Source organism: Zootoca vivipara, chromosome 1, assembly GCF_965207765.1.
Source record: "Zootoca vivipara chromosome 1, rZooViv2.hap1.1, whole genome shotgun sequence".
Lineage (NCBI taxonomy): Eukaryota > Metazoa > Chordata > Lepidosauria > Squamata > Lacertidae > Zootoca > Zootoca vivipara.
In genome coordinates, this window is record NC_142582.1 from 126,336,176 (window position 1) to 126,359,533 (window position 23,358).

A 23,358-nucleotide genomic window follows, 5' to 3' on the forward strand; every position below is an offset into this window, starting at 1 on the left:
TGTCCATCGAATGTGCTTTAAATGTATGGTGTTTGTGTGACCCTATTTGTTCTGCGCAGTTCACATAAACCTCTACCATAGCTCAGTGGCAGAATCATGATTTTTCATGTGGAAGGGTCCCAGTTCTATCCTTCTCCAGGTTAAGCGGTCAGGTGGCAGGTGATGGGGAAAGACCCTTCTCTCAGGCATGCGAAGCTGTTGCTAAACAATCCTAGAAGAGATAGACAAAAAGTTCTGGCTCGGCTTCGTATTCCTTTATCAAGATTGGAGGATGGAATGGGATTGATGCTTATCTGCTTAAAACTCTCTTTCCTCTGGGGAAAGAAAATCTTGTAATGCAAACTCCATGCATTACAAGAGTCAGAATTATCCATCTGCATAGCACATTGCTTCATTTTGTTGAGGAGGCTCTAACCAAATAGCAAAAGGATCATTCCTGAATGCCCCCAACCCAAAGAGCGTGCTTTGCAAAGGGAATAATGCAAAGGCACTTTGCTTACCTCTTGACCCAAGAGAAACCAGATAATTGGCCGAGTTCAATGCACAGGCAGAGTCTGTGGATGTCTGCAATTGGGTGCTGTATTTGCATCCCGAAGTCTGTTGTGGCTTTGGCACTCCATGCACACGTCTTCAATTGCTCGTGTTATGCGGCTGCAATACTGGAAAAGTGTGCTGCCACCACTTTGCAGCGATACGAGAGCCCTAACCCAGCCATTTTTGCCCTGCACCGACAGCTTGAGACTCAAACATTTAAGGAAAGGTTCTTTCTAAATCACGAAAGCAAATCCCATGTGCAACTTTTGTTACCTTCCCCAAGCTGTGCAAAGTGGAAATGGTTTCCTCCAAAGGCTTGGTGTGGCCTAGTCACTAAGGGAAGCAATGGATACTGACACTCCCAGTCACTGGAAAGAAAGGACTCAGTTCCATCAATAATAATAATTATTATTTTAAAAAGTGTTTTAAATGCATTATAGCACTGTGACACCAGATGGCGCTATGGAGTTCCGTCTTTCGGTAACATGATTTTCCCCTTCCAAGGTTTACGGTGCGTTTTCCCGAAACATTTTTTATTTATGTGTCTCGATCCAGCCAAAGTCTCTGCAATGTAATCCAAGGAACTGGAGTGATCTCAAATGGCAGTTATTTCTACCTAAGTGCACTTCAGATTGCAACCTAACTAGCAGAGTGGGACTGAATACTAGCTTGTGTGAACAGAGCGGATAAGAGCAGTCAGATCTGGATTTGACTGGCAAAAGAGAGAGGAAGAGAGCATTAGTTTTTAAAAAAGTGCTTGTATTGCTTTGGGAGCAGTACTGTACCCTGTCAACCTCCACATTTGTGAACCCACGAGTTAAACCCACAAACCGCTTCCTGCAACCCCCTTTAACTTTGCTTTGTTGCTTTGAAATTCTCACTGCACAGGAAAGGGAGACAGGAAGTATTTCACTGCTTGGGATCAACACTTTGGACAATTGCGAGTAGTTTCTGAACTCCGCATCAATAAGATCCATCCCTTCTGCATCACTCTTTGGGTGGTTTCGTGCGCGCGCGCACACACACACACTTGCTACAGGTAGGTAGCCGTGTTGGTCTGAGTCGAAGCAAAATAAAAAAATTCCTTCATTAGCACCTTAAAGACCAACTAAGTTTATATTTTGGTATGAGCTTTCGTGTGCATGCACACTTCTTCAGAACACACACACACTTGCTGTAAAGCAGACAGCACTCTACACTTGCACGGGACAGTTAAGAGAAATGTTGCAAGTTTAATGTTGCACATTCAGATGCATCTCACACAAAAGTAAGTATCTGAAAACGGTCAAGGTGTACATTTTGTTTCTATCGGTAAAAACTAAAACAACGCATACATTTAAATCAAGGATATTCTGATGCAAGAACAAAACTACAATTATACAGATTTTAAAAAATAATAATAATTAGGTATTGCCCGTAAACTGTGCTTAATTTATCCTGAAGATTTTGATCCCAATTCTTACCAATCTTACTCTGACGAACTGTGCTTCTGCATTTAGCAAGTCTAAAAAGGGGCTCCTTTGACTGGAAGGAGGAGGGTTGATTCCATGCTCATGCACCCATTACACTGCCATGCTTAGGGACAGGCACGCTGCGCAAGGGACTTCAGGGGTGAACGCTCTTGCAGAGCCATCTACTGACTGAGGACCTTTTCGGCTCCAGTGATCTCTTCCCAGCCCTGCAAGCCAATTTGAGATGCCCTAAGCTCAGCCCTTCTCAATTGCTGGTCACAGGGCTGGCAAAGCTGCTTTCTGCAGGGATTGTGTCCCCCACAGAGAACTTGCCAATCCAACCAGGTCTCCCCACACCTGATATCAAACGCAGCATCGGGTGTGTGGGGCAGGTGGGCATGGTTTGGGGGAAATGTCTTTGCAGGCTGAAATGTGTCCCGTGGGCTGCAGGTTCCCCACCTCTGACATGGAAGAAGCACCCCAAATCCCGCCCCCTGCTGCACTCGCCCCACACATCAGACAATGCTATGGGGCTCATAGGCTGTTTGCTGGCTCTTGGGGCTCCTCCCCAGTGGCCTGGTGCACCCTTCTTGTGGCTGCCACAGGGGCACGAGCCTGCAAATACATGTGACGTTTCCTGGGATGACTACGTCTAACCTCCCAGCGAGCAAATCAGAACGAACACTCCCTTTCTTCCCTGGAAAACCTGTCCAAACAAATTGGGAAAGATGCTAAATAAACACGTCCGGAAGCGACCCTAGGCAAGTGGCAACTCATCACACTTGGTGTGCAGGAGTTATGCAGCATCTCTGTGTGTAGCAAGGTGAGATCGGTGTGTACGAGGTCAGAGCTGTCTTTCCTATTGGGCTTAGTGGTGCATTGCGCCAGGGCGCTGGCCTCTCAGGGGCGCCCCAGCAGGTAAAGGGGAGCTGCGTGGCTTTGCCGGTGGCCTCCCCTTTACCTGCACACCCACCAACTGTGCCCCGTCATCCATATGGCTGACGGGCGTGCAGCTTGCCTCTGCGGGGATCGCTCTCCTCCCGCGGAGGCTTAGGATGGAAGCTGCGCCCCACCAACTACCGGGTATATGGCTGGCTGGCGGGCGTGCAGCTTGCCTCCCAAGCCTCCGTGGGAGGAGAGAGATCCACGCAGAGGCTTGGGAAAAGGTCAACAACTCTGGGAAATGGGGGCACCGGAGGGATCTTTGCACCACGGCGCCAGATATGCTTAAGACAGCCCTGTACGAGGTGCCCGCTTTTCGCTGTGCACACACAACCTTTTATTCTAGACTCAATGGAGACCAAGTATTTGTTTTCTCTTCCACGTGCAATCTAGACCTATTGCATTTTTTAAAAAATCTCTGAACAGCACTTTTGGAGAAGAAGAAGAAGAAGAAGAAGAAGAAGAAGAAGAAGAAGAAGAAGAAGAAGAAGAAGAAGAAGAAGAAGAAGAAGAAGAAGAAGAAGAAGAAGAAGAAGAAGAGGAAGAGTTTGGATTTGATATCCCGCTTTATCACTACCCTAAGGAGTCTCAAAGCAGCTAACATTCTCTTTTCCCTTCCTCCCCCACAACAAACACTCTGTGAGGTGAGTGAGGCTGAGAGACTTCAGAGAAGTGTGACTAGCCCAAGGTCACCCAGCAGCTGCATGTGGAGGAGCGGAGACGCGAACCCAGTTCCCCAGATTACGAGTCTACCGCTCTTAACCACTACACCACACTGGCTCTCTGTTGAAACAGGTTTCAACATGAAAAGCTCGTGGCAGATTGAGTCTGCATTACCATGCAAGTGTGTCCGTTTAAAAAATGATGAAATCCTATGTAAGGCAGTCCCTGCAGTGTGTTGGTGTGTCTATCCAAGCCTGCCCAATGATATGTGAGAGCCATACACCGAGATCATAAGCACCACTTCCTTCTTCATTCACCTGGGGCAGGTTCAGGGATGGAAAGGCATGGATAACCTGCGCAACGGAGGGTTTTCAATTGCTTCTCAAGTAACCGCACTCATCATTGTGGATGGCAGGATCTAGAATCAATCTGCATTGAAAGGAGCCTGTTCAGGACGAGTGGGAACAATTCTGGATTCAAGAAAAAGTTTTTGTGCTGCAAACGAGTGTGTGTGTTCAGCCTTTGCACAGAAATGCCCACCTCTGTGTGCAAAGGCTGGCAAATGAATAATTGGGCCTTTTGCCTTGGAAATTAAGGAGCTGCAGAATGGATTTCAGCCAAAGCCCCTCCCTCAATTAAAAAAAAATTGGGAACCAGCCTTGGTTTTGGCATTCCCACTGGTGGATTTGGCAAGGAAAGAAAACGCAGAGGTCTAAAGACGGACAATGCAAGCCACCTCCTTATAATTGCTGCATCCATCAATTGCTGCATCACATTCTCACGCAACCATTTGAACATTGCGGAGGGTGGGAAGATGAAGGAGTTCTTTGCTCATGTCGGATCCATTGCTATTCTTGGCACATATCCAAGTTTGAGCACAGCCTATAGGCACTTGGAAGTTTAAAGGGGTGGGCGGAATCTACAGCTCTCCCAAAGGTGATCTGTTGGTCCACCTGCTTCAACTCATTGTCATCCCTCAACCCCTTTCCAAGCCTGGAGTTGCAGCAAACGATGTTTTGTCTCAGGAATAGAAACTTAAACCCCAGTTTTTTGGTGTGTTTTTTTTTTTAAAAAAAAAGAATAGATGAGTAATATGCAGTGCTAGACTAATGACCTCATCTGCATAATTTCAAACAAATCTTTCACCCAGCTCCCATCCCTCCATAGTCCTCTGAAATAAAAAGGTGTTAAGGAAAACAAAAACATGAGTTTTGGTTGATCAGTCCCTAAAACCTGCCTATATTCACATGTGATAAGTGTTTTGTTCCTAAGCAGGACAGCCAACTTGAATAAAATATTTGGGGGGGGGCAGGTAATCTCTGCCCCACATAATCGATCACATTACATGGTGCATGCACAGCATTCGAATGGCAATGCCCACCAAATTTGGGCCCCCCCTCAAATATTTTATTGGGGGGGGAAGCCCCCTCGGCCCCTAGGAGTTGGCTCCTAAGTTCCAAAGTAAAATAAATGCTTGCTTTGTGACAACAGCGTATCTGGCTCTTGGGACCCTCAACTGGCTGTGTCACAGAATTATAGAATTGTAAGGTTGGAAGTGACACCAGAGGTCATCTAGTCCAGCCCCAACAATGCAGGAATCCTAGCTAAAGCATCCCCAAAAGATGGCCATGCACCGAAGGAGTTTGCTTCGCTTACAGGCCACTGGTGCTTAAGGAGGCCATTTTTGCCTGTGCTGGTTTTTCCTGGGCCCTTGTTCCCAAGGTTGGGATTGATTTCAGCTGTTTTTTATTTGGGGGGGGGGGACTAAACTGGTGTTCCGTTGAGTCCTGACCCGATGTACTGCACATGGAGATCCCGCTTCTTTCAGATGATTCTCCTTTCCTCGTGGGAGGTGTAGAGAACGCACCAGTCTAGAAGCTAGACAAAACCTTTGCAGCCTCTGCCCCCAGAAAGGAAACTCCTGGCTCCACTCAGATTCAACAGACTCCATTAACGAAACCATCTATCAGCGAAACCATACAAATGGCACCATCCACACACCCTCCATGTTCTGAGTGCACAAGCCAAGCTTTGCCAGAAGTTAAGCTTTTCTGTGTGGGCTTTGTACCTCAACTTGTTAAAACAAATTTATTTAAGCTTCTAGCCCTCATGGGGATTCTGGGTCTGTGGTCCTCCAAGTATTGTTGGATTGCCATCCCATCATCTCTGATCATTGACTGTGGTTGCTTGGGCTGATTAGAGGTGCAAAAACACATCGGCCACACTCAGTTTAGAAAACAGAGGGACCAAATTTGCAGGAGGCTGAGAAATTAAAAAGGAAGACTTGAGCAGGGTCTAGCAGGGTCAGGCCAGCTTCTACACAGTTATCTACGCCTTCTAGATACTGTCTTTCCCCCCTCCATGGCTTCTACCAAACATTCCCGTCGGAACCATTCATTCTTTCCATTCTTTGCCAAGCAGCCTCTTCCAAACGTCATCTCAGCGACTGCCAGCGTATAAGCAAATTGGGGTTGGGCCAAATGTTCTCCAGCAAGCATTATTTTTGGCGTGGAAAAAGGGGACGGGAGGGTTTCAAAGAGAAAAACTGTACCCTCAAAGCATACTTCTTGCATGACAACTTGCTGCCGATTGCAGCCCCTCTTCCATAGGCCAACCAATCAGATTTGGCTACATGATGGCATCGCCAAAGACAATTTGGAAGCGGGGAATCTCAGGGACTGAAGGCAGCCCCCCAGGCCTTGCAATCTGGTCCTCAAAACTCAATGCCCTGGCCGGAATGCATCCTTTCAACCCTAAAAACGTCTCTTGCTGGTGTGGACAAGGCATCGGAAGGGCTATGTGCTGTGAGTGTCTAGAAATTCAGCCTACTGGACAAATGAAACATTTAACTCCATTGCCCGCCCCCCCAAATTTTGCCTCTGGCCCTGCTCAGCAGTGGCATGTGGCCCTCGGGAGGTTGCCGAGAGCAGGAGGCGGCCCTAGGAGCAGAAAAGGTTCATCAGCCCTGGCCTACTTCTCTGAGGGGCCGGATCCGAGTGCCAATCCTGCTCTGCCTTTGCCAATGGCATGGCTGTCACTTTGCGAGATCTTTTGGGGAGGGGGGGGAGTGCAAGTACGACCGTGACTAGTAGAGATCATCGGATGTCCAGTTCATAGCAGGAACTTGGCAGTCCTTCGTGTTTCAAACGCCGGGGAGGGTTGGCCTACCCCTCTGGGCCTCGGGTGGAGACAACCACCATGCCGGGACCTCGGAGGCTTAGGATTCCCTTAGGATTCCAGGAGAGTATGCCAGCGGCACACTTGCTGAGCCTTGCATTCCTTCATCTCCTGCCAGTGGCTCAGCTCTTCTTCCCCGCTACTGTTCTGCCCCATGGAGAGCCAGCCGATCATCTCCTTGCGCTTGATGCTGCGGCGGTTGTAGACGGAGATCATCAGCGTGACGTCCGACAGCTGGAACAAGGCAACCTGGAAGACGAAAGTCTCTTTGTAGACGGGATTCGGCTGCCCCCGGCGGAGGGAGGTCTTGCAGCGGGACATCTCCTGGCCAACGGAGTTGAGGAGGCAGAGCTTTCCGTAAGTGTCTGTAGGGCAAAAATGAACATGTAAAGAAAGGGGAAGGGACAGGTTATTGCAGGGGTGAGCAACCTTTTTTCAGCCGTGGACCGGTCCACCGTCCCTCAGACCATGTGGTGGGCCGGACTATATTTTGAAAAAAAATATGAACGAATTCCTAGGCCCCACAAATAACCCAGAGATGCATTTTAAATAAAAGCACACATTCTACTTATGTAAAAACACCAGGCAGGCCCCACAAATAACCCAAAGATGCATTTTAAATAAAAGGACACATTCTACTCATGTAAAAACATGCTGATTCCCAGACCGTCTGCAGGCCGGATTTAGAAGGCGATTGGGCTGCATCCGGGCCCCAGGCCTTAGGTTGCCTACCCCCAGGTTATTCTTTCTAAATATGTAATTTATAGAATCTTAAGAGCTGGAAGGGACCCAAGGGCTATCTATTCCAACCCCCCACAATGCAGGTATGATATGATAATACATGATATGATGATATGATGGTGGACTTGAAGGTTTTTAAGCAGAGGTTGGATGGCCATCTGTCATGGATGCTTTAGCTGAGATTCCTGCATTGCAGGGGGTTGGACTAGATGACCCTCGGGGTCCCTTCCAACTTTACAATGTAAGCACTAGGTCAGTGGCTTATCTCTGTTTTGAAGCTACCCCGCAGGGCTGTTTTGGAGATAAACAGCCACTTTTTAACCAGGAAGAATGGCCACAATACTAACCTGAATATCATGGACAGAATCAACACCAAACATCAACAGCCCAGTTTGAACGTGTTGAAATTAACGAACCTAGCTTTCGTTAGGTCTGCTTTGCGTGGAATTTAGCCGAGTACAGCTGGAATGGCAACCCTCAATCTTCCCCTGAGAGCATCCCGCTCCTTTCTCTTTGTGACACGCTCTTTTCCACACCTCTGCGCCTGAGATATAAGGCGCAATGTCTCACTTCTGGCGCGAAAACACTCGTTATACGGCTCAGAAGCAAGGAGTTCCTCTCCAGGCAGCCTCCCTCTTCTGCCACTGCTCCTGTCATTCGTGTGTGTATTCCTGTGTTTCTGTGCATGTTTGAATGAACAGCCTTCAGACATTTTGCTACAAGTTCTAGGATGAACACATCAGCGTACCTGAGCGTGCATTTGTGAAACATGCAGGCAAGCCTCCCCCAGACGTGTAATTCTATTACGTATGTTCGTTTGAATATTGTGATATTTTTTTATTCAGCTGCATTTTAAAGTCTGCTCTTATTGCTTTTTAAATGACTATTTTATACTATTTTATGTAAACCGCTTAAGGGTGGGGTTCCCCCCCCCAATGACATAAAAATCTAAATAGACAAGACACAAAGCGATTTGGGAAATGAGAGAGCAATCTCTTTTAGGGTTGTCTTTTAGTGTTTTATTTATTGTAGTAGTAATTATTTATTTATTTATTTATTTATTTATTTATTTATTTATTTATACCCCACCCATCTGGCTGGGCTTCCCCAGCCACTCTGGGCTGCTTCCAACAAAATATTAATATACAATCATCTATTAAACATTAAAAGCTTCCCTAAACAGGGCTGCCTTCAGATGTCTTTTAAAAGTCTGATAGTTGTTGTTCTCTTTGACATCCGGTGGGAGGGCGTTCCACAGGGTGGGTGCCACCACCCAGCAGGCCCTCTGCCTGGCTCCCTGCAACTTGGCTTCTCGCAGTGAGGGACCGAGGCCGTTTAGGGCTTTAAAGGTCAGCACCAACGCTTTGAATTGTGCTCGGAAACGTCCTGGGAACCAATGTAGGTCTTTCAAGACCAATGTTATGTGGTCTCGGCGGCCGCTCCCAGTCACCAGTCTAGCTGCCGCATTCTGGATTAGTTGTAGTTTCCGGGTCAGCTTCAAAGGTAGCCCCACATTGTAGCTGATTTTCCCCTGGCAGCATGGAGTTTTCAGGTTCACTCTTCCCAGGAAAGATGCGCTCAGTGTGCCCCCTTTAAGATACGAGGGTTGGACCCCATCGCTGCACACACTCACACTCACACACCAGTCCTTGCTAGTTATCTGGCTGTTCGGTCCTCTAGTGTTGAACTCGGACTTGGGAGACCAGGGTTCAAATCCCCATTTAGTGGCTGCCAACAGTACGTCTCTGAGCACAATTCAAAGTGTTGGTGCTGACCTTTAAAGCCCTAAATGGCCTCGGCCCAGTATACCTGTAGGAGCGTCTCCACCCCCATCGTCCAGCCCGGACACTGAGGTCCAGCACCGAGGGCCTTCTGGCAGTTCCCTCACTACAAGAATTGAAGTTACACGGAACCAGGCAGAGGGCCTTCTCGGTGGTAGCGCCCGCCCTGTGGAACGCCCTCTCATCAGATGTCCAGGAAATAAACAACTATCTGACTTTTAGAAGACATCTGAGGGCAGCCCTGTTTAGGGAAGTTTTTTAAGTTTGATGTTTTATTGTGTTTTTAATATTCTGTTGGGAGCCGCCCAGAGTGGCTGGGGAAACCAGATGGGTGGGGTATAAATAAATAAATAAATAAATAAATAAATAAATAATCATTATCATTATTATTGCCATAAAGCTCACCTAGTGGCCTTGGGGTGGTCATTGTTTCTCAGCCTAACCTACCTCATAGGGTTGTTGTGGGGATCAAAAAAAATTTTTCGGGGGGGGGACATTTACGGCACCTTGACATCCTTGGAGGCAAATGTGGGATACAAAAGCAATTACAATAATAAATCAGTACTTCCGCTGTCCTTCACCCTCAGATTACTTGTTGATTTAAAAATGTACATACTGTTCCCATTTCAGGTCAGAAGAAAAACAAGAACATGGAAAATAATTTGCTGCCCCTCTCTATGGAAATGCATAGGAGGTGACCAAGATGATCAAGAGTCTGGCAACGGTTGAGGGAGCTTAGCCTGGAAAAGAGGGGACTGAGAGGGGATATGAGATCCATCTCCATATATCTCAAGGGCTGTCACATGGAAGATGGAGCGAGCTTGTTTTCTCCTGCCCTGGAGGGTAGGACTCGAACACATGGCTTCAAGTTGCAAGAAAGGGGATTCTGACTAAACATCAGGAAGAACTTTCTGACAATAAGAGCCGTTCGGCAGTGGAACAAATTCCCGCGGGAGGCGGTGGACTCTCCTTCCTTGGAGGTATTTAAGCAGAGGTTGGATGGCCATCTGTCATGGATGCTTCAGTTGAGATCCCTGCATTGCAGGGGGTTGGACTAGATGACCCTCAGGGTCCCTTCCAACTCCACAGTTCTAGGATTCTATGATTCAGCCACCTGGATAATTAACACAATTTATGGTACTTCCCAAGGAATAAGAGGCCTTGAAAGCTGCAGTCGGAAGTTCTGCAAGTTAGCATGACGGAGCTTGCTTCTCACCAGCACGAACCATTGACTGGGGCTCAGTGCTAAGCCCATGGCTTGTTAATGAGACACAAAAAGGCGTCTCCAAGTGCTACTGATACTGTCGACTCCTACAGGGTGTGATCGGCCCAAGCAAAAACCAAACAAACCATAAAATAAATGGAGGAAAGGGAACTTGCTTTGCAGGGCGGAGGCCAAAGCTCAGCTGACGAGAATTGTTAAATCATTTCACTATCAGCGGTGCGACAGGACAACCGACCCCTGTTTGCTATGCTCCTCCTATGTCACTAGGAAACCTTCCCTGAAAAGCAGCGCCCTATCCAATAGAAACCTAGGAAGCATCGCTTCTCATGAGTGTCACCTATTTATTTCGCCCTGTTGCTGCCTCCAATCAAACGGGTGTCGCAAGTTTTTTTTTCCAGGCAACACAATAAACCTGCACAAGAAGGCGTTGTTTTCTGTTCCGCTGTTTCCATTCTGCTGCAGTTCGTCTTCCGCCAAAAACTCTATTATTTTCCTCGATGTCCTTTGCGGCAAAATTGTGTGACTTTCATAATTAGCAAAGTCATGTCCTCAAAACATTATTCCACCCCGTTCATTTCAATGCAATGGAAATGCAATTCAAATTGAGGGGGGGTGGCGTAATTAATTACGTTTTGTTTGCAGACTGAAGGCCACTGGTTGTATTTGCTGGACTGATTTCTGTCCCAGACATGGAAAAAAACCAACATAATTTCCAGCCTGTTTCTGTTTCAATCGGAATCCTTAGACATTTTTAGGTGCGAGCGGGGATGTGTGAACACGCCCTCAAGCACAAATCTCTCTTTGAAATTGCCTTCCACTGTCTGGAGAAATATCTCCAGCTTTATTTATTATACCCCTTCTTTCTATATAAAATGCTCAGGGCAACTCGATGGCAGCCCCTCTGCCCCTGACCGCAAACTTCTGAATTCAAGCCCAGCCACATCTGCTAAGCTAGGAGATTCTGCATGCTGGCTCATAGCTGCCAAGTCTCCCATATTCCCCGGGAAATCCCCGTTTTCCAGCTGTTCCTAGCTGAAAAAAACGGATTTTTTTTTGTTTTTTCCCAGTTTATTCTGGCGCGGCGGCCATTTTGGAACTGAGTGGAGCATGCTCAGAAGCGACTTTTGATGCTTCTCTGCCCTGTTCCAAAATGGTTGCAGTGTGACGTCTGGCGCGGCGGCCATTTTGGAACTGGGCAAAGCAGCATCAAAAGTCACTTCTGAGCATGCTCCGCCCAGTTCCAAAATGGCAGCAGTGCCACTTCCGGTCTGCTACTTCTGGCCCGGTCCCTTATTTCTCCGACAGCAACCTGGCAGGTATGATGCTGGCTACAAAAACAAAACAAAACGTTTTTACATACCAGGTGGCCTGTTAATAGCCAGGTTCCGGAAGTGGCTGCCTTTGATCATTTCGACTGACAGCCGCCCCGTCGTGGCATTGTAGGATAGTCCCACCAACAGCTCCGGTACCCCTCCGTGCGACAGGGACTGGGTTGAAGAAGCACTGTCGCTGTGAGAGATGGCCGAGAGACTCATCTGGGAGCCTCCACTCTGTTGGGAAATGATGCATAATGAATTGAAAAAAATGTTTAATAGTACTTTCCCCTCAAAACCCAGAATCCTTTCTATTGGGGATAATTCAGACTAAAATTCCCTAGTGTTCAAAAAAAGGTTATTTGTGTACACTACTACCACGGCCTGTGGGGACCCAGGTGGCGCTGTGGTTAAACCACTGAGCCTAGGGCTTGCTGATCAGAAGGTCGGCGTTCGAATCCCTGTGACGGGGTGAGCTCCCGTTGCTCGGTCCCAGCTCCTGCCAACCTAGCAGTTCGAAAGCACATCAAAATGCAAGTAGATAAATAGGAACCGCTATAGCGGGAAGGTAAACGTCGTTTCCATGTGCTGCTCTGGTTTGCCAGAAGCGGCTTTGTCATGCTGGCCACATGACCTGGAAGCTGTACGCCGGCTCCCTCGGCCAATAATGCGAGATGAGCGCGCAACCCCAGAGTCGGTCACGACTGGACCTGATGGTCAGGGGTCCCTTTACCTACCGCGGCCTGTGTTTTGTTAGCCCCAAAATGGAAAACGAGCGAGGTCCCAACCAAAGAAGAATGGCAACTTAAGTTGACGGAATATGCAAAACTTGCAGATGTAACATACAGAATAAGAGAGCAAGAAGAAGAGAAGGTTGGAAAACATTTATTGAATCTATGGGAAATAACTGTGTACAGCTGAAAATGCTGGCAGCGTTAAGATAAATTCAGCAGTGTAAATAAGTTATGATGGATGCAATAATGGAATGCTGAATGGTTTAGTTTCTGTAAAATATGCAGGGATTTATGATATGCAAAATGAAGTATGGAAAGAGAAGAAGGGAAGTCATGGATTTTTTAAGGATGCAAAAATGAGTACCCGTACTTTAAATTGTAAAACAGAAAACGTGTGTGTGTGTGTAAAAAATAAATAAATTTAATAATGTCAGAAGAAGAAAAAAGAGTTAGCCATGTCCGCAGAATGGAGATGTCCATCTCGTTTCTACACGCAGCCTAAGATTTAGGGAAGGCAGCCCTGTTTAGGGAAGTTTTTAATGTGTGACATTTTAATGTATTTTTAATCTTTGTTGTAAGCCGCCCAGAGTGGCTGGGGAAACCCAGCCAGTTGGGCGGGGTACCAATAATAAATTATTATTATTATTATTATTATTATTATTATTATTAGCCAATGCAATTGCTAAGAAGAGCAATTCACAGGTTTCTCTACACACACACTTCCATCTGACTCTATCTCATGAGGAGCCCCTATCTCAATACCAGTTGTTGGGGAACACAAGCAGGAGTGAGCCGTTGGGCTCTCAGGTCCTCCTCGTGGGCTTCCCAAAGCCATCTGCTTGGCCACTGTAAGAAACAGGATGTCGGACTCGGACAGCATTTGGCCAGATTCAGCCAGGTGTCTATAAACACCTCCTTTACAGCAACCTCAAGCCAACCGAGGTCCAAATTGGAGCCTGACATAAAGGAATCTGACAGTAAACTAGTTTAGCTAGCCTCCGCGCTTGCACCTGCCACTTTTAAACGGCTGCCGGTGACTCAGGCTGCAAATAGAAGCTACATTCATGCGCTTAACACAAAAGGACAGCAGGTTGCAGGTTTGATCCCCGTACGGGAGAGCTGCATATTCCTGCGTTGCAGGGGGTTGGTCAAGATGATCTGCGGGATCCCTTCCAACCATAGCTGCCAAGTTCCGGCCTGAGAAATGAGGGACTGGACCGGAAGTAGCAGACCGGAAGTATCGCTGCCGCCATTTTGGAACTGGGCGGAGCATGCTCAGAAGCTACTTTTGATGCTGCTCTGCCCTGTTCCAAAATGGCCGCCGCACCAGAAGTCGCGCTGCAGCCTTTTTGGAACTGGGCAAAGCAGCATCAAAAGTCGCTTCTGAGCATGCTCCGCCCAGTTCCAAATTGGCCGCCACGCCAGAATAAACCGGGGGGGGGGGGGGGAATCCAAAACCATAAGGGAGGAAAAACACAGTGGTCGGGCTGAGTCCAGCCCAAAGGCCAGGCGGAACAACTCCGTCTTGCAGGCCCTGCGGAAAGATGTCAAATCCCGCAGGGCCCTGGTCTCCTGTGAGAGAGCGTTCCACCAAGTCGGGGCGAGTACTGAAAATGCCCTGGCCCTAGTTGAGGCCTTTCTGAACTTTCGCCTCAGAGGATGGCAAGGAGAGAAGCAATTCAAAAAAGCAGCGGTCAAGGACCCATGTGTGAGGGGCTAGGAAGAGAAGATCTCCCTGGATGGGAAGCTGGGAAAAGGAAGGGAAGCTTCCAAGTGAGAGATGGGAGGGTCCACCCCCTTCTATGTGAGACAAGGATTAAGACTGGCTTTCGAGAGAAGGAATTGTATTTTTCTCTGCACTCTCTCTCTCTCTCTCTCTCTCTCTCTCTCTCTCTTATTTAGATTAGTTTGGCTTTAAAAAATAGATTTTATTGACATTTGAAAAATAATACAAAGATTTATTTCAAATATCTTTGTATCAAGACCAAAAAACTAATCTAAATAAAGACAGAAGAAGATGCAGAAAAAAGAAAAAGAGAATGAAAAAAGGAGAACTTTCAATTCTTCGTCTGTCAGCTATAAGTAGAAAATTAGTCAGCACATCCACTCCAAGATAACACCCAACAAATCCACTTTTTATAAACCAATATTACTACCTTCAGTCCTCAAACCCAAATATTGTAAGTTGCTGTTGTTATTTGAATTCATAACCTGCCCTATACCCACAGATCTCAGAGCTGTTCACAGGATAAAATTGAATTAAGTTGGAGACGTGATTGTACTGGACTATGTATTTTAAATGTTTGAAAATGATGCCAATAAAGGTTTTGATTGATTGATTGATTGATAAAATCGGAATATAAAACCACAAAGTACATAATCAAAATAAAAACAACAAAAACCCAAAAACACCCCCCAACACATTTTAGAAGGGCACAGGATGTCAATCAAATCAACCAAAGACCTGGTTAAAGAGGAAGGTTTTTGCCTAAAGGTGTATAATGACGGCACCAGGCGAACTTCCCTGGGGAGAGCGTTCCACAGATGGGGAAGCCACTGCAAAAAGTCTCTATGTGGTTAGATTAGTTTGTTATTTATTGTATTGCATGATGAAAAGTCTCGAGAAAATTTATGGGAAACCAAAAACAAAAGCAGCGTTAGGTGGCTTCTTCCAGCCTAAAAACTTACACACAAGTTGCTCCGCGGCTCAAGGACTAGCGTGACCTTCATTTCTCCTTCCTGGTTCAGGTGGCTGAGATAAAACAGGTGTTCCCCCATCATCCTCTCCTTGATCATTTTGCGCACAGAGTAGAGCCGGAACCGGAGGGCGTAGCTGCTCAGCTCCTCAGGCGCCAACTTGCTGAAGGTCACCTTGTCCTTGAACCCGGGGCTGGGGCCCCGCTGGACGCTCGTCTTCCCTCTCTGCTTCTTGCTGGGCATCAGGACCACGTGCACCTGCCAGGAGCTGGCTCCGCTGCGGTCCTTGTCGGGGATCTCCTTTGCCTCCAGGACGGTCACCAGCAGCTTTTGGCTCGAGGGCTTGTACTCAAAGAGCACATCCAGGTCGCCGCATTTGGAAATTGGCACATGGCTGCTTGGGGGAGCTGGAAGGGCACTCGCTCCTTCGTGATCCTGCGGAGGAGATATATAAATGCGGGTGGGGAAAAAGTGATAATAATATTATAATAATAATTTCTTATTTATACCCCGTCGATCTGGCTGGGTTTCCCCAGCCACTCTGGGCGGCTCCCAACAGAATATTAAACAGAATAAAACACCAAATTTGGGTTTAAAAGATATAACAAAAGAAAAGTTCTGCAGCTCTCACTGTGGCCAACTATACAGGTGAAACTCAGAAAATCAGAATATCATCGAAAAGTGCATTTATTTAAGTAATGTAACTTATTTTTTTTTTAATTTTTACAAATGCTTTCTTTTGGAAATTCCACAGTAATAAAACAAATAATTACAATAATACAAAAATAAACATCGCTATTACATTTCATTAATTACATTCCATTTATAATTGACCCGTCTAACGACAAATAATTACAATTACAACAAATAAAGGCTTGACATATCTTGCTTTGCATGTCATGCATCTATCTCATATATTGGTTTCACCTTTTAAATTGCGTTACTGAAATAAATGAACTTTTCGACGATATTCTAATTTTCCAAGTTTCACCTGTATATCCTCCGTCATTTCTCTGTTGAAAATAGGGATGTCCTGTTGCTTTATTATTATTATTATTATTATTATTATTATTATTATTATTACCCCGCCCATCTGACTGGGTTCCCCCAGCCACTCTGGGAGGCTTCCAACATAGATAAAAACACAATAAAATATTGGAAATTAATAAACTTCCCTATACAGGGCTGTCTTCAGATGCCTCCTAAAGGTAGTATAGTTACTTATCTCCTTGGCTCAGGGGTCTCATACCCTCCAATGTTTCTCTGATGAAAATAGGGATGTCCTAGCATAGCGTCCAACATTTCTGCCATGGAATTCTACTCAATATTGATCCAGAGTAGATTCCAATGTATAGTTAGCAGAGTAAAAACTTAAACGTGTTTCAGGATTCCCCCAAAAAATAGACCAGAGGCAATTAATATTTCATCCAGCAGAGCTTTACTGCCATCTCCAACTCCTAGAAAGATTCCATCAACGGTGTCTCCAAAAATTTTTACACATCACTTGGGAAGACAGGCGAACTAATATCACTGTACTGGAAGAAGCAAAGATCACCAGTGTTGAAGCAATGATTCTTCAACATCAACTTCGTTGGACTGGTCATGTTGTGCGGATGCCTGATGATCGTCTTCCAAAGCAACTACTCTATTCCAAACTTAAAAATGGTAAGCGTAATGCTGGTGGTCAACAAAAGAGGTTTAAACAGTGTGAGCGCTCCAGTTGGAGAACAGCCGTTACCAAAGGTGTCATGGGCTTTGAAGAAACTCGATCTCAGGACGCAAGGGAGAAATGTGCTAAGAGGAAGGCACGCTTGGCAAATCCACACCGTGATCAACTCCCGCCTAGAAACCAATGTCCCCACTGTGGAAGGACGTGTGGATCCAGAATTGGCCTCCACAGTCACTTACGGTCCCATTGTTAAAACCGTGTTTATGGAAGACAATCTTACTCGGCTACAAGTGATCGCCAAAGAAGAATAAGACTGTTACTGGAGGCAAATGAGCATAATGGTCACAAATCCAATACATTCAGGATTGGCCCTGTCCATAAGAAATCCAGTTGCAACAGACTTAACTTAAACTTGCAATAACTTATAATAAGTCTAAACCTGAACACTAAGCATACTATGTACAGAACACCACACCAGAAGGAAGAGGGATAGAAAGTGAAAGTGAAACCCAGGCTCCTTCTGGCCTCACTTTTATGGTCAGCATGACCTTGACAGAGAAGAGATAAGAGAACCAGTTTAAACCAGCTTCTCTGAAGGAATAACCCAAACATCATGAACCTTCTGCTTGTTTCTTTCACACAGAGAAGCTTCCAGAACCCTCTTGAATTAATTAGAATAGGAAAGATCTCTACACATCAGATCAATACTTTCTGCCCTAAGAAATGCAAAGTGATATTTTCAATCACAAGACAGAGAAACCAGTAGGAGAACACTTCGATCTCCCAGGACATTCTATACAAGATCTCAAAGTAGCTGTCTTATTACAAAAGAATTTCAGAAATAGACTGGAAAGAGAAGTTGCTGAATTGCAACTTATTACCAAACTTAAAACCATGGAGAGACCTGGTCTGAATAGAGACATTGGATTCTTATCTCATTATACATGATAAAGCTATTTTTAGCCATCTCACCCCTTGCTTTTTCCTGTAAGACCAATTGCAGTCGTTAAGAGTCACCAACAGGTTTACCACTCCTATCAGCCAATCACCCATTCCCGCCAACCTTCTGAGTAATACCCCTCTCCACCCTCTCACTATATATAATGGTCTGGCGACTTCTGTTTCAGTGTATCTAAAGAAGAAGCATGCACACGAAAGCTCATACCAATGACAAACTTAGTTGGTCTCTAAGGTGCTACTGGAAGGAATTTTTCTATTTTATTTTTATTTTGTTTTGACGGCAGACCAACATGGCTTCCTGCCTGTAATTTCAATTATTGTTTGTTTGTTTGTTTGTTTGTTTGTACCCCACCCATCTGACTGGGTTGCCCCAGCCACTCTGGGACATTCTAAGGAAAAGCAGGACATTCCAGGATCAGATCAGGACGGCTTCTGTAAATCCGGGACTGTCCCCGGAAAATAGGGGCACTTGGAAGGTCTGCAACTAGACATCCACAGGAAGTTTGCCAACAGGACTTGAGTGCAACAGCAGCACTTTTCCCTCTTGAGATTCCGGCCTGGAAGTCTGGACCCTTGCGGTGGTATTAAAATTCTGGGATCAAGTAATTTCTTGGGAGGGATAAACAGCTGTGGAAACTGCAACCAGGGCCTTGAAGCATTTTCGAGCTGCTATCAGCCGAGGGAGATCTTTGCTACAGGACTTTAAGCCTGCCTGCTGTCAGCTGCTGAGAGTGTTCTTCAGTATAATAACAGTTATTTTTGTGCTCCATAGTTCTCTGTAAGCCTCGCTGCAATTTACGCGTTGCAATTGCAACAACACTTTGCCTTGCTTTGTTGTGAACGAATATTCGGAGGCAAGCTGTATGGCAGTAGGAAATGCTGTAGCTCCATTATTCTGGAATTTTGTCATACTGCAGGCCAAGAAGACAAGAGAAAGCAGGGATTTAGTCTCTTCTCTTGGCGTTAGGTGTTGGGACAGAGGCTAGTGGGAGGTCTGGGAAATGTGGAAGGATCCAAATCATTACTAATATCAGTGCTATTTTTCTAGAAAAAGAGCATAGCTGCCAAGTCTCCCGTTTTCCCCGGGAAATCCCCGTTTTTCCAGCTGTCCCTAGCTGAAAAAACAGATTTTTTTTTGTTTTTCCCCGGTTTATTCTGGCGCAGCGGCCATTTTGGAACTGGGCGGAGCATGCTCAGAAGCGACTTTTGATGCTGCTCTGCCCAGTTCCAAAATGGCTGCAGTGAGACTTCTGGCGCGGCAGCCATTTTGGAACTGGTCAAAGCAGCATCAAAAGTCACTTCTGAGCATGTTGCGCCCAGTTCCAAAATGGCAGCAGCGCTACTTCCGGTCTGCTATTTCCGGCCCAGTCCCTTATTTCTCTGTCAGCAACTTGGCAGGTATGAAAGAGGTGTTGAAACTCTACAAGAATGCCTGTCTTGTTGTCTTAGAATGGTAATGGCACCCACTAGAGAGGTGCCAGAACTGAGTTCTGGTAAGCTCTGGCTGAAAATAACCCCTATTATTATTATTATTATTATTATTATTATTATTATTATTATTTGTAGATTGCCCTTCATCCATAGATATTAGGGTGGTTCGCAGCATAAAATTATAATACAAAAAACACAACACATAATAAAAATTAAGAACAAAACAACAACAACAACCAAAAATACCCCACCCACAACACATTCAAAGGGGCATTCGATGTCAATCAGCCAACGGCCTGGTTGGAACATTTCCGCCTGGCACCTAAAAGTGTATTCCACAAATGGGGAGGCGCTGCAGAAAAGGCCCATTATCGTGTTGCCACTTTCTGGACCTCTCATATATGAGGCCCGTGGAAAAGGGCTGGTCTCAAGGTCCGGGTAGGCTCACATGGAGAGGCGGTCTTTGAGATATTGCAGTCCTGAGCCATTTAAGGCGTTATGGGTCACAGGATTGCAGTCCAACTGGGTGAATGCAAAAGTGCTCTCTCCCCATGTGATTCCCAATTACAGTGGTACCCCCGCAAGACGAATGCCTCGCGCAACGAAAAACTCGCAAGACGAAAGCGTTTTTGATGTTTTTGGTGACTCGCAAGATGAAGTTTTCTATGGCCGTGCTTCGCAAGACGATTTTTTTTGCAGGGTTTTGTTTTGTTTTTTTGCCGCAGCAAACCGCGCTTCTCAAGAGGAAATGATCGCAAGACTTGCGGAACGAATTAATTTCGTCTTGCGAGGCATCAGTGTACTGATACTCAGAGGCAAACAGTAGCCTCCGATATTCACACCGTGGTCTGAGAAGCAGGGAGGAACAGATGGAGGAAGAAAGAGCTTGAGAGGAATTGGGGTGGATGGTGATGGCAGCTGAGGAATGGAAGGAACAAGGAGAATGGGACAGAGGAGAAAACCCCAGCTTAGGGACTGGAGGGAAAGAAAGTGCAGGAACCTGGAGAAAGCATTGAGGCATAAGGTGAGAGAATCATGAGTTCCCAGCTTAAAATAATAATAATTTATTATTTACTAGCTGGCCCTGCACGCGTTGCTGTGCGTTAGTTTGTGAAATGGAGGGTAATAGCCCCCCTTCAGATCCCCCTGAGCCTCAGAGTCCCCCTGAGTCGAGGAGAGACACTGTGGAGGGGGCAGGTTTCATCCCTGTGTCTCCCCCCACCCTGTTCTGACCCATTACGTATCCCTGCCCTCTATTCGCCCCTCCCCTACCTCCACTTGGCCTAGTCTGGAAAGCGGCCTAGTCTGTCTGATAATGGCCGCCTTGGTGATTTCAGTTGCTTGGTTGATGATGTCATTTGGTTTGTCGGTGTGGCTTAGATTTCACAGGAAGGGAGGGGTGGAGGAGGGTAGTACGCCACTTGAGGGCACTGTTTGACTTGGTGGGAAACCAGGTCTATACCTGGGCAGGTGTGTGATTTGAGGGATTTTTGTCCCCAACAACGCTTGGGGAGTGGCCTGGATCATTGTGTCAAAATTTCAGGACGATCGGTCAAGCGGTTAACTGAGAAAAGTGGAACCTGGAGTTTCACGATTTTTACATTTTTATATACTGTATATAGATACCTTGCCCATGTGGCTGGGTTTCCCCAGCCACTCTGGGCGGCTTCCAACAGAATATTAAAATACAATCATCTATTAAACATTAAAAGCTTCCCTAAACAGGGCTGCCTTCAGATGTTTTCTAAAAATCTCGTAGATGTTTTTCTCTTTGACATCTGCTGGGTGGGCGTTCCACAGGGCGGGTGCCACTACCAAGAAGGCCCTCTGCGTAGTTCCCCAGGCTTCTCACAACGAGGGAACCACCAGAAGGCCCTCAGCGCAGGACCTCAGTATCCAGGCAGAATGATGGGCGTGGAGACGCTCCTTCAGGTATACTGGACCGAGGCCGTTTAGGGGTTTAAAGGTCAGCACCAACACTTTGAATTGTGCTCGGAAATATACTGGGAGCCAATGTAGGTCTTTCAAGACCAGTTTCTTTCAAGACCGGTTAAAACAGGCTAAACCCTGAAAGCCATCACAACTGCTGCAAAAAAAGGAGCATGAATATTGGTGAGCTTTTTCTGGCACCTTGAACCCATGGCCTTCTGCAGGTGATTCAACCTGCGGTAATTTATCCTTCAATACATTTTTACAATACAGAAGTGTATTGTGCCATGAAAATTGCAGTGTGGGAGGCTGGCCTAATGCCTAGCCAACTGTGCTGCAAACATCTTTCTTATGCCTTCAGGCTAACAAAGTCAAAGCAGAAATACTGTTGTAGATTCTTTTGGGGGGGACGACTCCCCCCTAAACCCTAGAAATTAATAAATGGTAGGATTTTGATCATTTGGGATGTGAAGGGGGAAATAAAAACTCCTCAGCTAGCCTATGCAAAATGACCCGGCCAAGCGAAGGCCATCAAGAAAAAATAGAGAACCATTGGCAGTGCAAGAAAACTGTTCTCCCTCCTTTTCCTGGGGTGACAGGAAAACAGAGGGTTTTTTTTTAGCAAGGTGTGCTGGGAAGAATAAGTGGTGGTGGGGAGAGACTGGGATCCATCTTCTGCAGGTTGGCTGAAGGCTGGTTGGGAGAGATGCCTTGGAAGAAGAAGAAGAAGAAGAAGAAGAAGAAGAAGAAGAAGAAGAAGAAGAAGAAGAAGAAGAAGAAGAAGAAGAAGAAGAAGAAGAAGAAGAAGAAGAAGAGGAGGAGTTTGGATTTGATATCCCGCTTTATCACTACCCGAAGGAGTCTCAAAGTGGCTATCAATCTCCTTTCCCTTCCTCTACCACAACAAACACTCTGTGAGGTGAGTGAAGTTGAGAGATTTCAGAGAAGAGTGACTAGCCCAAGGTCACCCAGCAGCTTCATGTGGAAGAACGGAGACTCGAACCTGCTTCCCCAGATTACGAGTCTGCCGCTCTTAACCACTACACCACACTGGCTCTCAGGACTGCACTGCTGTGGGGTACAAGCCCATCTTGAAATGATAATAATAGTAATAATAATTTATTATTTATACCCCGACCATCTGGCTGGGTTTCCCCAGCCAATTTGGGCGGCTTCCAACAAAATATTAATGACCGTGCTGTAAGATCTGGACTCCCTCCATGCAGACTGAAGGTGTCAATAGGTGAATAGACCATATTTCTTAAAGCGATGACAATCTCTGTCGTGTCTCAATTCTCCAAAGGAACACTGAACCTGGCAGAGTGCCTGGGGCCCCATGGAATCTTGCAGAGAGTGGGGGGGGGGGAACCCAACTTTTGTACCAACACAAATGCTTCCCACCTCCTCCTCTCTGAGCTGCACATGAGCATCTCACTAAATGTGAAATCGAGCCATAGCTTTTTGTATTTTCCAGTGAGTCTTGCAGGCAAACCCTTCTGCCTTTTTGCAGAACATTTATTTCGATGAAACAAAACCAGGGTGGGAGGAGAGAGAGAGAGAGAGAGAGAGAGAGAGAGAGAGAGAGAGAGAGAGAGAGAGAGAGAGAGAGAAATAGAGATAGACAGACAGGTGTTCAGCTTCCTGGGCGCATGTGTTTCCTGTTCGAAGGTGCTCTTTAATCTCAGACGAGAAAGAGTTGCTATAGAGACCCCTCCTTTCTATTTAAACATGAGCACGCGCTGAAAAGAACAGGACATTCAAGGACTGGAGCAAGCCTACCCAAGCTTAACAGCTTTTGCTTCCACGGATGCCTTTTAACCTTGATTTGTTTAAAAATCATCTTGATGTTTTCCTGCTGCTGGTCGCTGTTTTAATTGTTTGCACGCTGCCTTGATTGCCAGCTGGCTGTCGGGTGTTTGGGAAGGGAATGTACGAAGGGTTTTGCAAGGCCTGTGTTCAGAGCTCTCATGCCTTCCAAGTGTCCCTATTTTCCAGGAACAGCCCCAGAATTACAAAAGCCATCCTGGCTTCTGATTTGAGTCCAGGATTTCTCTATTTCCCCTCCCAGTATCGTGGAGCTCAGGGAGGAGGATGAGCCGGCACTTGCCCTG

At 46.2% G+C, this 23,358-nt stretch overlaps 1 protein-coding gene across 6 annotated transcripts in view; it reads right to left on the reverse strand.

The window, feature by feature from the left end:
• Positions 1-1,746: 1,746 nt before the first annotated feature.
• The window catches only part of SYT16 (synaptotagmin 16), a 72,850-nt gene continuing 51,238 nt past the window's right edge, over positions 1,747-23,358 (reverse strand). For all 6 annotated transcript variants that reach the window (XM_060271382.2, XM_060271379.2, XM_060271365.2 and 3 more), the window contains 3 exons: positions 15,250-15,693; positions 11,875-12,064; positions 1,747-7,132 (listed from right to left, as the gene is read on the reverse strand). In XM_060271382.2, coding sequence (XP_060127365.2) covers positions 6,819-7,132; positions 11,875-12,064; positions 15,250-15,693 — 948 coding nt within the window. In that variant the 3' untranslated portion in view covers positions 1,747-6,818. The remainder of the gene's footprint in view (positions 7,133-11,874; positions 12,065-15,249; positions 15,694-23,358) is intronic.